The 18,417-nt window shown below is 37.7% G+C and overlaps 1 protein-coding gene across 5 annotated transcripts in view; it reads right to left on the reverse strand.

Annotated features, from left to right (window-relative positions):
* Positions 1-18,417, reverse strand: part of ADAMTS3 (ADAM metallopeptidase with thrombospondin type 1 motif 3) — a 531,886-nt gene that overhangs the window by 18,975 nt on the left and 494,494 nt on the right. For all 5 annotated transcript variants that reach the window (XM_078068759.1, XM_036078049.2, XM_078068756.1 and 2 more), the window contains 7 exons: positions 16,559-16,672; positions 14,397-14,542; positions 13,031-13,206; positions 11,662-11,795; positions 9,483-9,606; positions 5,105-5,185; positions 3,249-3,412 (listed from right to left, as the gene is read on the reverse strand). In XM_078068759.1, coding sequence (XP_077924885.1) covers positions 3,249-3,412; positions 5,105-5,185; positions 9,483-9,606; positions 11,662-11,795; positions 13,031-13,206; positions 14,397-14,542; positions 16,559-16,672 — 939 coding nt within the window. The remainder of the gene's footprint in view (positions 1-3,248; positions 3,413-5,104; positions 5,186-9,482; positions 9,607-11,661; positions 11,796-13,030; positions 13,207-14,396; positions 14,543-16,558; positions 16,673-18,417) is intronic.

Here is an 18,417-nt window from a genome sequence, read left to right on the forward strand (position 1 = left end):
CTGTGATTGAGCAGGGAAGCAGATGTCCCCGCTGGAGCCTTGGGAAGACCAGCCACAGTTACCGGCGACCTCATGAGATGCCCTGAGCCACAGCTAGCCATTTCAGCAGCTCCCAGTGGCCTGACCCACAGAGGCTATGAGATAATAAATGCCGGTTTGTGTTTAGCTAAGACGTTCAGGGTGATTTGTTATGCAGCAATAGGTAATATAGACATCCACGTGCAAAAATAAGAACCTGACACATCACACAAAATTTATATAAAAATCAACTCAAAATGTAAAATATAAAACTATAAAACTTTTAGCAAAAAATAAGAAAATGCTCTAACACTGGATTAGGCAGAAGTACACACACACACACACACACATCACACCAGAATCTTGATCCATAAAAGAAAAAAAAATTGATAAATTAGACTTCAGGATACTTAACATATTTTGCTCTGTGAAAGACACTATTAAGAGAACAAAAAGAAACTATAGAAGAAAATATTTGACAAATCATATATTTCATAAAGGACATATCAAGTATATATAAAGAACTCTTAAAACTCAACAAAAAAGATAAAACAACCTACTTTATGACTAACATAACATAATAAAGTAAAATTAAAAAAAAACCTACTTTAATAATGGGCAAAAGATTTGGACAGACACTTTGCCAAATAATTTTCAAAGAAAGAAAAAACATCCTTGGGATTGAGTGGGGATATTTGGTTTTAAATTAGGATAATATTTTTTATAGAGAATTTGATAAATTACATACAGAATCCAATATATTTTTCAAACCAGGTAGATGTCTTCTGCTTTCATCCATGAGGGAGTAATAGAGTTGCCTTGCTTATATTAAAAACAGTAAAACTGGACAGAACAGATGAGGGAACTTTTTTGGGGGGGAGGGCAATGAATAATACAGCGAAGAACAGTGATGCTATGAGAAAGAGAAATAGGCCAGGTCCTGGCTTCCTGACAGGGTCAGGTTGTGGGCCCTGCACAGGGAGCACGAGCCTAAGCCAAGACAGCAGTCTCAAGGAGCTGAGGAGATGGAGAGTGGGGCTTGGAACTTGTAGGCAGGGCCCTAAAGAAGAAGGGGCTGCACAGAGGGATGACCCAGAAGCTGCATGCATCCGAGACGGAAGGCTGGTCTGTGCATGCCCAGGCCGAGACACCATGATGTCTACCGCGAGGAGCTGCCGTGGGGCTGGGAGCAGGACAGAGACACCCAAGGTCAGGTGGCGCTAGGGAGATAAGAGTTCTTATCTAGCCAGATGAAGAGGCCTCGCTAACACTTCAGGTATTCAGCTAAATCATCAAAAAGGCCATGCTATAAGAATAAGGACAAACTTGAAACAGATCAGCCCTAACAAAGAAAAAATCAGGCTTCACAGATCAGGACGAAATGACAGCCAGAACAAAACCCCACAGCCTGAAAAGAAGGCAACCAAATGCCCTACAACTTACCAACTATATAATTGGTATACACTTAACTATAATTCCAGTATACATTTAAAAAATAGTAAGAAGCAGGAAAATGTGACTCATAATCCAGAAAAAAAAAAAAAGCAGCCCATAGAAACAGACAACATGAAGACACAGGACTTAAAGGAAATGTTAGACATAATGAGTGAAATATATGGAAATCTCAGCATAGGAATGGAAATGATATTTTTTTATTTAAAAAAAAAAAAAAAAGGACCAAATGGAAATTCTAGAAAAGAAAAGAACACCATCTGACATGAAGAATTTACCGGATGGGCTCAACAACAGATTGGAGACCACATAAGACACAGTCAGTGAACTTGAACACGGCTCAATAGCAATTATCCAATCTGAAGAGCAGAGAAAAAGTGATTACAGAAGGATGGACAAAGCCCAGGAGGCGTATGGAACAATTTCAACTGGGTTAGCATACGTGTAAACGAGTCCTAGGAGTGAGAGATGGGGGAAAAATGCACTTGGCACACAATGGAAAATCAACACAAATTTGGTAAAACAACAACAACAACAACAACAAAAACCCATCAACTTAGATCACCAAGATGCTTGGTGAACCCCAAGCCAGATACAAAGAACCTCACAAACTAAGCATATCACAGTCAAACGGCTTAACAATGAAACGAAACAAAAAGATGAAGAGAGAATCTTTAAAAAGCAGTCAGGGAAAATGGATACCTCACATGCAGAGCAGCAATATGAACGGGGCTGATTTCTCATCATAAATGATGGGTTGTAGAAGACGAACGTTATGAGTCAAAAGAGAGCTCCTGTATGTTGGCCCCTACTTTGTTTGTTTCTTCACAGCAGGCTGAGAGCCTTTAGCTCAGAAGCCCGCTAGCACCAAACTCAAAGTTTTACATACCCAGTTCTTTTCAGTGCAGCCCAAACCGGCATATTTTTAACCAGTTAGAACCTGCTTGCTTAGCAAACCCCGATGAAACTGCACTGGCCATTTGCTAACTATAGAGGAGTCTGTGGCTGTAAGGATCCCAAGCTGCTGCTGCTCTTAGGAGACTCCCCACTGTGCTGCTGATTGACATCACCTCACCAAAAACACCCCCTCTCCAATCCCTTCTGTCCCAGGAGTTCCCTTCTGCTTCTCTCCAGTAGCCGACCTGCTAACCTGTGAAGGGGTCAATAAAGCCAGTGCGCGCTACGGCCACCTTGTAGTCACATCTACCTCCCTAATCGGCCCTCCGATTCCTTCAACTCCCCTCTAACAGCGTAAAAACATCTTTAAAGTGCTAACACACGCACGCACAGCACTAGCTACCAAAATGTTCATACCTGCTGAAGATATCTTTTAAGAATGAGGGTGAAATACAGATATTTTCAGATAAGTGGAAGTTGAGAGAATTCTTTGCTAGCATGCACACCCACACTGCAAGAAATGCTAAAGGATGTTCTCTATATCAAAGGTAAATGATACTAGATGGAAAGTCAGATTTACAGGGAAGAAGGAAGAGCATCAGAAACGGCAAATACGTGGGTAAATATAAAAATCTATCTCATCTTTTGTCTCTAACAGATAATGGATTACTAGAAGTCAGGAATCATAATACTATGTTATTGGGTTTATAATGTACATATAATAAAATATATGACAAAGTTGCACAAAGAGTAGAGAGGGGCAGATAAAATTATAAAAAACAAGCAACTGACTATTCAATGTTCAAGGTAAAAGTGTTTTCAGATAAATTAATTATAAAATTTCAGAACCAACTACATAGTAAGCCTGTGATACCACATACCAAAACAATAACAGGATCGTGTAAAGGTCCATCTGTGTGAACAGTTTCAATGTCATCTTCAATGTTATAGTCCCATTCCACGCCAAGATCTATGAAGGTCCGCGACTTGGCTTCCTCCCCTTTGCCATTTAAAATATAGTGGCCTGTAGCCTGGTTCTTAATAGCTAGAGGGAGAAAAATGGGTAACCGGCATACATTTTATTTGATCATATTACAGGTTTGATGACCCATAGCAAGTCTATCCCTTTCTATAAATGAAAGACTGTTTATTAGCATCAAAGCAATCAAAATGAGTGTTAGTTCTGATAGGACTCCCATTCCCTTCATTCGGCCTTCAAAATCCTCAAGCAGCACTACTAACTAGTCAAAAACAATAGCAAGATGGTTAAATAAGGGAGATAAAAATCGACAAATATTCCCATTTGAAAGGACTGTCAAAGAGGTTAACAGTTTCTAACCCATTCCTATATATTTCCTCAGAAAGCTGGGAATATTTAGAAAATTATGGATACTTCTATAATCATTTATGCTAAGATAGCACATAACATAATGTGCTACTGTGTTATCTCTTTCAAGTTAGTAAAAGTATTGATAGGTATCCAACATAGTTGAACTAATTTTTAGACTAACAATTAGTTCTTATGTTTGTGAAATTCCAAGGCCACATCCCTACTTAATATGGCTAGAAAAAGCTGTTTATTGGTGATAGAGTTCTTAATGCATTATTGATCTACTATATATTATTTAAAAATGCTTTCTCTAATAGATAAAACATAACAAATTGGATTTCAAAGTTTGGAGGTATTTACCAGCATATAATAAGTTAGAAAATAAAATTTCATGTTATTACCATTCCTGAAAATGTGTAGATAACATGAGTAATTTTAGTTAAATACTTTTATTCCTCTTGAGTTTTTTTAAACTATCTCATGTTTCCAAAGTTAATAATCTGAGTTCTAGGACAAAAAATAAGAGAATATGAATTATTGGAAAAAGAACTATGGCTGACTGCTAGATCATTAAGGAATCTAGTAGTGAATTTAATTTAAATACTAAAAAAATTCTATGAAACACCATAAAACAATTCATTTTTTAAGTCACACATTTAAAAAAAAAGCAATTTGAGACAAATTTTCATGGGGTTGACAGATGATGCTTTCATTTCAGAGAACTTCCTCGTGCTTTAATAGGTCAGGGAATATGTGGAAGTCATGCTTACATTTGTACATACACTTTGAAAACAAACCCCTTTAGGATGACATTTTTATGTGATCCTCTCGTAAAGGAGGAAAAGAATTCTAAACAGCCATGCAAATGGATCCACGTGTGCCAGGCAGAAACTAGACACATCACAGATACTGGCTTTTCAGTAAAAGAACTTAAAATGCAATAAAAGTAAGGAGAGGCATATAGTATGGCATCAACCACAATATCAGAACTAATTTGCCAACATAACTATGGCAAATTTTTTTTTCTGATATTCTTCCTTAATTTAGTGCATTTTATTAACATATTTATTTTCCTCATCCCCTAATACAGAGCAAAAATGCATAATAAACTTGTTAAATAACCTTTCTTCATATAAATAATGAACCAACCCAGGTTTCACCAAAAATTAAAGCTCTATTTTTGAATATTTTTTGTTTTAAAGAAAGAAGAGTGGGGAGAAATGACCAACAAAAACCACATAGTAATGATTTATATGGAATTCTGAATCTTGCATATCTATGTATACATACACATATACATACAGATACACATACATCTACACACACATATATATCTCTCTATATATGATTTCTTTGACATTTCTCTAAGTGCATGCTAAAGCAAAGCCAGCAGACAGAAACACTTACCAAGAATATGAGGAGAAGCCTCGTCTTCTTGGATTAACACATGTCTAGCACCCGGGGGTATATCAAACATCTTAAGGTACCCTTTGCATGTGTAGTAAATATTGGAGAAAGCAAAGAAGAAAACAAAAGCAACAACCATGGTTAGCCGAGCATGAAATTCTTACTGCTTCTGCATGCAGAAGAGGGCATCCATAAACTCAAAGAAGCAGTTTCAGGAATGAACTTCAAAGCACTGGTAGTTTTTGTGACAACTGGCATGAGATTAGAGGAAACCCTTTTTTTTTTTTTTTTTTGGTATTAAGAGGGGGGAGTTAATCTTGTTTCTAACCTATCAGTCATTTATCTTGTATTGAACTGTGAATTGTGTCAACAACAATTCAGGCAAATTTCCTGTGTCCTTCTATGTGAGTTTAGGTTTTCTGTTGTTGTTGTCATTGCTGTTAAATTTATTTATTTATCTTTTTATTTATTTATTTATTTATTTATTTATTTATTTATATTTGAGTATAGATGACACACATAATGTTACATTAGTTTCAGGTGCACAACATGGTACAACATAGTGATTTGTCAAGTTTATGTTTTTTAAACCACCCTTTTGAAGTGGGGCCAGTTTTTAGCATACTTAGTTGGTGAACTTCTTGAGATATTTTATCTGTCTGTATATTATTTTAAAAGCTTCAGGGCAAGTATAGACAGCTAAACTTCTAATTAATGAAATATCTTCATATTGAAAGCCTGCTTTGTTCTAAAGAGATTTCAAAAGAAGGATCAGTGAGTGGCTTTCATTTTTCTTGTGATCAGCCATTAATTTTAAAGCCTTGAACAAGTTTTATTATGGGAAAGTTTTAAAGTATATTTTTTAGATTTGACCAAACCATTTGGTTGGAAAATGCCGCAAGTTATGTCTTACTTAAAAATGTGCCCTAAACTCAATCTTCTAATCTAGAAATCATGAAATCAATATGCTTAATGGATTGCCTTGGGTTATAAAATCTTATATCAATCCTATTACAGTCAATGTCATATAAAACAAATCTTAGTATTATCACATGTCCTAAAAATTATCTTAAGATCACTTAGAATTAAGATCCTAACTTTAAATCAACAATAGGAAAGTAGAAATCAAGACGTTTTATCCAAGAAATATAAATTAATATAGGGAGACGATGCAACTGACACCTTACATATGAAACATTCAATTCACATACTACAGGATGAGTCTGACAGAAATTCAGTTGTAAATACACAATTGTCAATGTTCTCAGAAAGAAGTATGTTTGTCATTTCCATATGGACAATAACTATCTACCTGTGGGTAGATTTACTCAACTTTTTCCCAATATTTATTACTGTCTTAACTCAATGGCATAGTCATTTTGGGGTCAGGGTTTTCAGTACCTGAGTCTGGGTAAAGTCGAGTCCGGGAACCGTAGCATGTTTGTCTGAGTGTGCAATGGCTAGACGGAACATGTTTAAGATGCCGACCAAGCACAGCAAAACAGCTTGATGCCATTTATGGATGCCCATCTTTCTGCAGTTTGCTACAACTTACCCAGTACATTTTTAGCTTCCCTTGTTTCAGCAAGAGAAATATTACGAGCTCCTTTGGGTAAAGTGAAGGCGCCTCTTGTCTTCCCTTAAATAGAATGTTTTTAATTAGTGAAGGTTTCATGTTTATCAAAGTCTTGCTGTTTCATTGACTATACTATAAGCTATGTAGATTCTATTAGGTAAGATATCAAATAATTCGGTAATTTTATGTGTTGAAGTCAAAATGCATTTTTAATAGTTAGCTAATGCCAATAAAAAGTTAATAGTCAATGAAAGTAAGACTAAGAATGAATGCGAAATGATAAAGGTGATTGGAAGTTGAATACTTGCAGATTTCATTTTCCAGCAACTTGAATTCTGTATGGCACCTCTTGCTTAAATGTTTCCCTGTTGGAAAACGTTAATTAGTCTATTGAGTGACTATGATAAAACCAGTGCAGAGAAATGGGTGTTAGATTATCTTTGAACAGTCTGAATCTCTACGACTGAGGAAACCTTTCTTCTCTCCTGACCTTGAGTCGCAGGTTTAGTCTAATTTTTGACGTATCTGAAAAAAACGCACCACGACCTCACACCACAGAATGGATGATTAATGGATGGATGATTAGTGGCAAAAACTTTTTTCTTTACATTAATTTACTCTGGAAATAAAATAATATGAGTGATTTTATACTAAAAAGAATAATATAGCTGCCATAGAGAAAGCACAGTTAATTGCTTCACAATAAGATGAAGAAAATTACATGTTACTCCACCAAAACCATAATATATCATTTTAATTCTGTGAATGTTCTTAAAGTAATATAATCAGCCAGAAATGGCAATATTTGTTTTTTAACCATTTAACTATTAAATGATCACACAGGAATATCAAAACCATCAGTAATGAAAGACACTTTGGAGTGACCTAGCTCTCTGCCCCACTCAATGTGTCAAAGAGCAAAACTGGTCTGTGTGCTACTTGGCTTGCACTGGGGTAGCTGAGGTCTAACGAGAGTACAAAGAACTTAGAGAATTATTCCATTTGGATGAAGACTACCTTTTTTATACTTTCTCTTCTCCTAAAAGGGAAAATCACCGCCATGACAATGTGCTCAAAGTAAACCAGTTTCTTATCTTTATTTTTGTTTTGTCTTATTTTATCCTTCTACCAAAGACTATACCAACTGAGTGGGGATGATGAAAAAGAAGCTTCTCAAGGGAAGCACCACATCAAATTTATCTTTAAATGCTGAATTCCCAGAGACATTTTCCCCATAAATGCTTATTGAATAACTGAATAATATTTGTCACAAACTAAAAAAGATCATCCAGTAATAAATGTTTGTATCCAAATCTCTTATGAAAATTCCAGCAAATGATTATGAAACGACTCATAATTTTACATATTATTTCTGCTTTTTTTTTTTTTCCCATCACTGAAACTTCATTGTATGCCTAAGTCCAGGTCACTGACTCTAAAATAAACACTAACATTCACACACACAAACAGTCATACCTCAGGGTTGTTTTTGGTTGTGTACCTAATTTTGTGTAATATAAAACTTTTAAAATCATGTGAAATATGGAGTCTAGATTTGTAGATTTATAAATAGGATGAACTTGTTAACCTTTAAAATAAAAGAAGCAAAGCTCATGCAATATTTTAAAAGTTGTATTTAAAATTTTGTGATTTTGGGGGCGCCTGGGTGGCTCAGTCGTTAAGCGTCTGCCTTCAGCTCAGGTCATGATCCCAGGGTCCCGGGATTGAGTCCCACATAGGGCTCCCTGCTTGGTGGGAAGCCTGCTTCTCCCTCTCCCACTCCCCCTGCTTGTGTTCCTGCTCTCGCTCTCTCTCTCTCTGTCAAATAAATAAAATCTTTAAAAAAATAAATAAATAAATAAAATAAAATTTTGTGATTTTTTTTGTAACTTCTGATCAACAATTTATGTGAACAGAAAATTCAAAATAAGCCTCAATTCTAATAATTAGGTCTAATGTATTTTATTAAAAACACAAAATAGTTTTTGTGTTTATTAAAAACACAAAATAGCCTGGGTGGCTCAGTTGGTTAAGCGTCCGACTCTTGATTTCTGCTCAGGTCATGATCTCAGAGGTCGGGAGATCAAGCCCTGAGCTGGGCTCCACACTGAGTGGGGAGTCTGCCTGGGATTCTCTCTCCTTGCTCCTCTGCCCCTTCCCTCTTGCACACACACTCTCTCATTCTCTCTCAAAATAAATAAATAAATAAATAAATAAATAAATAAATAAAGTAAACAAACAAATAAAAACACAAAATAAAACAAAACACATATTTTAGCTAACTACTATAATTGATATTGATTTTATTTGTTCCTTATTTAAATTAAGTAGACACTCTTTCATCATGGATGCCATGGAGTATGAATTCAGTCCAAGTGTTTTTATTTTTGTTTTTGGTTTTTAGTTCCTTAAAAGATAATCTGGGGGTGTCTGGGTGGCTCAGTCGGTTAACCGTCTGCCTTCAGCTCAGGTCATGATGCTGGGGCCCCACGTCGGGCTCCCCAAACAGTGGGGAGTCTGCTTCGTTCTCCCCAAAGACCGGGGAGTTTGCTTCTCCCTCTCTCTCTGTTTCTCCCCCTGCTGATGCTCGTTCTGTCTCTCACGTGCTTGCTGTCCCTCTCTCTCTCAAATATATAAATAAAATCTTAAAAAAAAAAGAAAAGAAAAGGTAATCTGAATAAAAATAAATCAGCAGCTAATTTTTTGTTATGTTTATAGGGAAAATGCTACATTCCTAAAAGAAGTCTCAAAAAGTATAAATCATGGAGAAGGATACCAAATTCATGAGAGACCTCATCTTACCAAGCTTCTTGGGAGTTCTGGTAAATGTCCCCTTTACGGTTCGACAATGAGAATTATCTCCTCCACAGACGCCACACTTATCCTCAACCTTAGTAGAACCGATTTCTTTATCACAGCCCACTTTCTGGAAAGAGAAGATGTTAAATGTGACTAACTTCAATGTGCCAAGTGAAGGTCAGCATCCTAGACAAGGACAAACCATTTGTTTTACCGTGAGCCCACAGTGACACAGTCTGACCAAACCTTGACTCAAGCTCTGATTTTTTTAATGCCTCTATCTTTTTGAAGAGCTACTATGAAGTCAGATGACTTGTACTCTAGGTTAAAATCTACTCTAGGATACATTCCCCCAGTCTAATTAAATATTTACCCCATCACACATAGTCATGACCCATCGAACATTTATTAAGCACAGATATTGTCGTTGATGCTGAGAAGACAAAAAGACAAAAAGTGTTTTTCCCCTGTTGCTCTCCTATTTGGAAAGATGAGTAATAAAATGATGAGCTGGGCATTAGCATAAGCTTTATAAGCTGGCTAGGGATGCAAAACAAAACTTTACAAAAAATAAAATAAGACGGGGCGCTTGGGTGGCTCAGTCAGTTAAGCGTCTGCCTTCGGCTCAGGTCATGATCCCAGGGTCCTGGGATCAAGTCCTGCATCGGGGTCCCTGCTCTGTGGGGAGCCTGCTTCTCCCTCTCCTCCCCACTTGTGCTCTCTCTCTCATTATCTCTGTCTCTCTCTCTCAAATAAATGAAATCTAAAACTAACTAACTAACTAAATAAATAAATAAAATAACATAAGACGAAATCAGAGAGGGAGACAAACCGTAAGAGACTCTTAACTCTAGGAAGCAAGCTGAGGGTTGCTGGAGGGGAGGGGGATGAGGGGATGGGGTAACTGGGTGATGGACACATGATGTAATGAGCACTGTGTATTATATAAGACTGATGAATCACTAAACTCTACCTCTGAAACTAAAAACAAACCAAACCAACCAACAAACAAAAAAAACTTTATGAAGTGCTGGATATTTTCATAAGGCCCTGTTGAAAGGCATTTCAAGAATGCAGAGGGATAAAAACAGAGCCATGGAAATTGTATGCTCATGGAAAGTGGGTTCTGAGAGCAATACTGAAGCCATGTTTAAGCCAATGGAAAGTTAGTACTGTACGAGAGGGGAAGAACAGTGAAAGATTTGCAAAGCACAGGCCATGAAAGACCTCGAATATCAGGCAGAGTTTACATTTTCACAGGAACTTAACAGGGAACCACTGAAGGTTTTCTGAACTGGGGCAGGCCCCTTCATGGAAATCAGTGCAGGGTAAGGGGACATGATAGGCCACTGCACTCAGAAGTTTGGAATGAAAATGGGCAGAGACAATGATGACCACACGTTTGATGTACTGTGGGAGGGTGAGAGATGGACAAAAGTCAGATTCTACTTTCAGGGGAAATTCATTTCAAATGTGAGGTCTCTGCATTCTTGAGATTCATTCCTACAACACTTTGGTTGTGCTGAAGTGAAGAAGAAACAGGAGTAACATGTTCAGTTAATAAGGCTGATTTCATATCAATTCAACTTGGGAACACGAACAAGAAAGTCAACTACAGTTTTTTAAAAAAGAGTCTCAGTGGGGCAAAACCCGGTTTTTGCATCTTCACCTCTTTTGTTCTGAGGTAGAATTCAGTGTTTAAACTTAGAATCAATTGGAAAGTAAGAGACAGAGCAGGAGAGACAGAGGGAGAGAGAGAATTTCTATTATTTTTTAAATAAAAGATAAAATACATTTAGCATTGCGTTTTTGAAAACAGCTCTGTAGTGGAAAAGTGGATGACTACTAGTAAAATACTCAAAGCAAAAAAAGGCACTATCCATCCTGAGCTATTGTATCCCCCAGCCAGAGGGATCAGAGTAATTTAGAAAAGGCATCTGGCTGGAAGAGGACAAAACCATATTTATATCTCGATTCTGCCAATAGCCAAACATTGATGTGAAAAGTGAAAATTTCTACCGCGTTTGGTTTAGGTCTCCTCAGCTAGTCCTAGATTCTCATTTTAATGTGATTTTACAGATAAGACAGGGTTAAGATCTTTTGAAAACATGCAGGTGAACGACAGTCAAAGCAGAATTGCACAACGGCATAGGAAGCTTCCAGGGATGCCATGTGAACTCACCACACACTCTCCCCGCACACAGATGCTGTATGGATCTTTGTAAGAACAGTGCGTTCCATCCAGCACCAGCTGTTTCATATACACCACATCTCCAGTCTCTCTGGATTGGCAGTAAAGGTGGCATCTTTTCTTGGCTGCAAAGATGGAGGATTAAATCGACCATGTACATAAAGTGACATATTTGCACACTACAGTGATTTTATTTTTAAAATAGAGTTTCCGCACGATGTCCTGAAAACAAAACACTGTATGAATAAATAAAAGAAAGAGTAGCAGAAAAGGATACGTATTTGGCTTACGACTGATCTAAACTGTGAAACTTCTGAGAGTGAAAAGTGGCTGAATTAATAATTGCATAGGAATGACTGGGACTGTCCCAGGCAAAGCAGGTTGGACGTCAACCATGGATTTAACCACAGCTCTTCAATAAACTTTAATTCAGAACCAGTTTCATTTTAGTGACATTTAGAGAATTAAAAGCGTTTCTCTTTTGTTTGAACCGATGACCTAGTATGGTTTATGCCTCATGTAGGATCTCATTAGTTAAATGTAATATAATTTACGTGACTCGCTTCACCGCAACAGATAAAAAATAATGCATTTCTTCTTAATGCACTGCAACTTGGAATTCCTATGTGGATGCAATCTTTCCTTTAAAACAGCTTTTAAACTGAACTCGGCAGTGTATTGAGTCATATGGTAACCATGTCACTATTTTGTTTCAGCCACCCAACTACGAAGTACGGTGAGACATTCCTATTAAAGAGGGCACGTTCTGCATGGAGCACTGGGTGTTATATGCAAACAGTGAATCGTGGAACACTACATCAAAAACTAATGATGTAATGTATGGTGATTAACATAACATAATAAAAAAAAAATCAGAGGTATGAAGTGAAACACTAACAGGGAATCCCCAAGTGTCTTTTCTAATAACTAGCGTAACGGTACAAAAGTAAAAGGTTATGATGTGCCTTTTGTTCTCAAGTCATGATCTTCTTCTTGTTTCTCAGTTGTAAAGGAAATGTGGTGTTTCCTTGGTTATTTGGAAAGGAAAGATCACAGTATTCCAGAGCGTTTCCTAGTAGAAGGATGTCAGTCAAACGAGGAAACACAACATGTCTCCACAGGTCTTTTCAGCAGTGACAGTGGGAATGCCGTTGGCCAGGAACTAGCCCACAGTCCTCACCTCTCTAGAGAAAGGACTAAGCTAGCCTTGTTCTTGGAAACCCAGCAGGACTTACCCCTATAAACACCAAGTTTTCTAATTTACCAAGTAAGGACCCAGAGTCCCAGGGATTGGTGTTGACAAGGCTTACACTCTGAGTCCCCATCCACACAGCGGGAAAGACAGTGAGCATCTACTCACAGTCGGGATGTTCGTATGGCAACCAGTGGTGTTTGGTATTCTGGAATTCGAAGTGGGAGTTACGCTGTTGGCACTGCTGCGCTCTGAAGTCCTCAAAGTGTTTTGGGCATTCTTCTGTATTACAAAGCTGGTACTCAAAATTAACACCAGGACAATCCTGACCACCGTTGATGGGCCTAAAAGAAAAGACAACATTGAAAAAGGCCCTTTGGCTCTGGGCCAGCAGTTGAAGCTTGCAGACACAGTGCTGGAAGGCAGAAAGCCAGAGCTGCTGAGCTGCGGGCACAAAGGGAATGAACTCATGCTTCCTAATTTCCATCCCTTTCCAAAAGCACCATCCTCCCGCTATGTGTGTTTGTCTGGACGGGGTGGGGAAGTGGGGACCAAAAATTCAACTTAAGTCAGCATTTCAAACAGTATATTTTGAATGCACAGTGAAATATATAAAGAAATTTTAAAAAACATATGTATGGACCAAGGAAAATTATATTTCCTCCCGTGCATAAAACATGTACATGTAACCCAAAAACATTTGATCACAGCTCTATGTCTTAGTTTTCTCCTATGTAGAATGCGAAAAATAATCCCATCTTTCTTAGAGAAACATGGAGAGTACTGCATAAGTTAACATATTTAACATACTTACAACAGAGCATGGCTCATAGTGAACTTTAGCTGCCCTTATGATAATTTTTATTGTTTATATTACTCCCACTAATACTACCAGCATCTCTTCCCGTGAAAACAGGTATATGACATTTGATTTTTTTTATGAAAAACTTTCTCAGAACCATCCTGCTGCCAGAGACTGAAGAAGCCGCTTTTCTTACATGGTAAACCCTAGACCAGAAAGAAGGTCCTAAGTTTTTGCTGAGCACGCAAGAGGGATTCACTATATTTAGTCTGAGTGAGTGAAGACGGAGCTGTTCGCCCAGTTCCTTGGTCTTCTTTCACCATCTTTCTGTGGTCCTGCTCGGCTGTGTTGCTCTCCTAACCCCGGAGGGAGTGAGCCCCTGGCTGGAGCTGCTCCCGGCTCTGACAGGCTGACACACCTGGGCTTCCTGCAGTGGCCCTCCCAGCGTCGGGGCCCAGGCCAGCACAGGGACGGGCCTTCCCTGCCTAGCTCCTGAAGACTTCTAAATAGCAACGGCTTCCAAAATCTCTACTCTTCGCTTGAGCCTCATCTTCACCATTGACGACTCTTCCCAAGATTGATGAATGGAGATTTATCCCAAATAGACACTTAAACCCCTAGTTTTCATGTTTTGTGTTTGACGTGTACTTCGTGAAACAGAATATTAATAACAGAATACTGGAGTGTTTTCTGTCTATCCAAAAATAACTAGAATTACAGGAGTTTACTCACGTGGGATTATTACACTGGCGTGTTCTGAAATGGACACCAGTTCCGCATGTCCGGGAACAGGAGCCAAATTTGGTCCAGGATCCCCAGTTGCCATCCTGTTTTTGTTGATTAGCATTCTTCCACATGCAGTGGCCCTTATAGCACCACTGAGGAAAATGACAAAAGGTAATTATGAAAATCATGCCTAAGCCAAAGCTCAAGTTATTACACAACCACCACCAGTTAAAGGCCTTTATTCCTTTTCTCCCCCCAGGTAAAAATGCATTTAAAATGAACCCAGCTCAATTATAACAATAAGGTACCCTATAGAGGATAATTTAGACTTGCATTTTTAAGTATAAAATGAAAAAAAAATCACTTACTCAGACAAGTTTTTAAATGATACATTTATAGTGAATATCAAACAAAACCAGTAATAATGATCTGAGGACCCAACTTGCATTGTAGGTACTATTCTACCCTTCATCCCTCATTAGCTAGATTACCAGGGTTTTTTAAAAAATATACGCCTTTACTTTGGAATTAATTAACATATCTAAACATATACAGTGTTCAAAACACTTAGGTATGTTTCTAAATTTTCAATCACAATGATTCTGAGAGATAGATAGGTCATTTGTTATCTTTACATCTTTAGATGAGGAATATTGAGACCCAGAAATGATCATGAAGAGGACAAGACCAACTGCCCAGGATGTAATGAAGTGGGAACTAGTGAACCTTGACAGTGCAGAGGCACCGAGCTTACAGTACCCAGGACAGAGCAGGTCCTCAACACGTATTAGTTCTTCTCCCTTTCAACATTTTGACTCCCTTTTTTGTCCTACCTACAATAAAAATGTTTCTTAATACTCAGATTTGGTAAATTTAAACATAACACAAATATATTTAGAGAAATTGGATGTTCAGAGTTGATTTACAGGATATATTTTTCATAAAGCAAAAATGAATCAACTCATTGTCGCTCTTGTTTTTTTAGTCAAAAGTTTGTAACATAGAATTTTTCCAGAGCAACACACTGTATATAGTATGTTTAGCGTAATACGTAACAAAGTTTAAACACCCATAATGGCAGATTTTATTTTTATTATTATTATTATCATTTTTATGCTTGTAATTCTCAGAGCAAATACAGTTCATACACATTTGAAGTAGAGCTCTAAACGGCTTTAAAAGAACTCAAAGCTACATAAATCTTCCTTGCTACTTTTAGTCCTGTCTACAATATCTTATTTCCAAACTAGTCATGGCTCTTCAACTTGAGTTCTTAACATGCCTTTGTTTTGGGTTTGGTGATCTTTCCCCTTATGAGTAGCATAGATTGGCCCCTGGCCACTTTCTGAGCATTCAATCTTGACTACACAATTTGAGATTTAAAACCTCTGGGCATCTTTCCCCAAGGAGCAAGGCCAAATCTTCTGTATAAATTCACATGACTTTATTTCTGGACAACTTTCACAAGGAGTGGGACGCCAGCAAGTAAATCAAATCCCATTAGCAGGGGCCCAGATATTCTGCTGAACTGCTGCTTCCTATTCTATCAGGAATAGCCAAACAGTGGTCTCAAAGATGGTGGGTCCTAATCCCCCAAATCTGTAAATATCCTTATTTGGAAAATGGTCTTTGCAGATGTGATTTGGTTAAGGATTTTGAGATGGAGAGGTGATCCTGGATCATCCAGGTGGGCTCTAAATGCCAGCACAGCACATGTATTCCTATAAGAGAGGGGCAGAGGGAAATTTGCACACAGAAGAGAAAGGGACATTGTGGTCAGGGACGCAGAGACTGGAAGGGTGCAGCCACAAATCAAGGAATGCAGGCAGCCCCCAGAAGCTGGAAGACTCAAGAAGAGATCCTCTCCTAGAGCCTCTGGGGAGAGTATGATCCACACAACTATTCTGGCTCAGTGAAACTGATTTTGGACTTCTGGCTCCTAGAACTATAAGAGAATATCATTTCTGTTTTTTTCAGGAACCAAGGTTGTGTGTGGTAATTTGTCATAGAGCCCTAGGAAACAATGCTAGTGCATTATCATAATGAAACCCCATACACCACGGTTGGTATAAGAATGGCTACAGCAAGGGTCATAATTTTCCAGGTTTCTAAGGATGATTATGATGAAACCTAGATTAGATTTTCATTGTATAAATAGACATACTCACTTTTCCAGCAGCACATTCAGTCCCATCAAGTGGGGGTCCCTTTTTTGTCTTACAAAAGTAGGGATTATCAGGATGGCTACACCACAGCTGTTTACATGGGTCAAATGTTCGGAACTGGAAGAGAGAGAATCAGGATCTCAATGAAATAGAGATGGCATGTCATACCAACATATATCTGAGAGTATCTTCTAGACACTTTCTTCATGTCATGTTCCTTGGGTATTTTAATTTTAAATTAACAGTCATAGTTGTGGCATGATAAGAAAAAAAAAATACTGCCTAAGAATTAATTCCAAGGAAAGAATACTTTTATTCTGCTTTTCTAAAATATCAATGAGAAAAAATAATTTGTCTGCGATTCTCTGGCTGACTTCAACATTTCTGCATACCATTTCTATTTTATGGTTTTCAGACAATATGGGAATTTTAAAGAATTTATAAATATGACCATTTTAAATATGAAAACTTATTAAGATGGTTTTGCCCCTCTCAAGTTATCAAAACTGCTTCTCTTTATCCTTGTAGTTATGAACTGGCCAGATTATAAATAATACTGAGCTGATTAAAAGCATAAAATATTTATAAGTCTTGCTACGTGAGATGAGGTGTCCTAGGTGTAACAAAATCTCAATATATTCATGTAGTTTATAACGTACTTTCCATATATTTAATCCTCAAAACAATCCATGACTGAGACTGTAAGTTATAAGGTAAGGCTTTAGTTACGGTTATACATTATAAGTGAGATAGTAACAGTCAGACTAGAGTCTTAGTATTCTTATTTGTGAGAATGTTTTTGTTTTCCTAAAACACCACATTATAATATCCAAATGGATGTGGAAGCACACATATTTGTGTGTGGTCTTTACTCGTCTGATCTCTTTGTAACTAGAAACATCTTACCATTATCTAGATTTGAAAAAAAAAAAAAAAACAAATACCAGTTTATCCACATATTTATCGCTTACAGCACTAATTACCTGAATATAGCCTTATGGTCATAGCTTTTATTTTTTTTAAATTGTACTCATTTTGGACCTGGGTTTTTTTTGTTCTAATCCCTATTACTTAATGCAGAAATTGTACTTTTCCATGACATTGAGCCAAAGCTTTAGAATTCTCAGGTCGAAAGCATTAATGCAGGTAATGAGGCGCTGACAGCATGTACCTTATACACAGACCAAATGGCTGTAGACAGCTCTATATGGAAGATTTCAAACAGCAGATCAACTTCTTTTCAGTATCCTGAAATACTTAATTTTTTGCTCTAACATATAAAGCTTGCTCCAACATATAAAAAGCCGCTCCTCTCTCCCCCCCCCCTTTTTTAATGAGCTACTAAAGCTCAATGTAGAAATTTAGTGAAACACAGCCCTAATGTGCACAGCCACATGGAGGACTGGCTTCACTGGACCCCATTTACCATGCGCCTGCATTGTGCTAAGCACTGTGATTATGGTATCAAATTTAATCCTGATCCCAATTCTATGAGAGAAATACTATCATTATCCCTATTTTACACCCAAGGAAACTAAGAGAGATTGAATAAAGTGCTCAAACTCATACATTTAGTAAGTATGAGATCCAGATTCTGACAACCCACCTAGCCTGAGTATGAAACCCTGAAACCCATATTCCTGACCTTCATGCTATACCATAGGACTCTCCCATAAGAATATACGAGGATGACCCTTCCCTATGGTCACAGCTACATGAAATCCTGGCCAAAAAACTGATGAAAAGCAACCAACTAAAGGCTTAGAAGTCATCTCTGAAGGTCACAAAAACTAAGGGGGCAACAGGGCATAAAGCTTTAGAGCCTGACAATCTTAGTTTCAATGTCTAGCTCCCCTATTGAC

Source organism: Halichoerus grypus, chromosome 3 (genome assembly GCF_964656455.1).
Source record: "Halichoerus grypus chromosome 3, mHalGry1.hap1.1, whole genome shotgun sequence".
NCBI lineage: Eukaryota > Metazoa > Chordata > Mammalia > Carnivora > Phocidae > Halichoerus > Halichoerus grypus.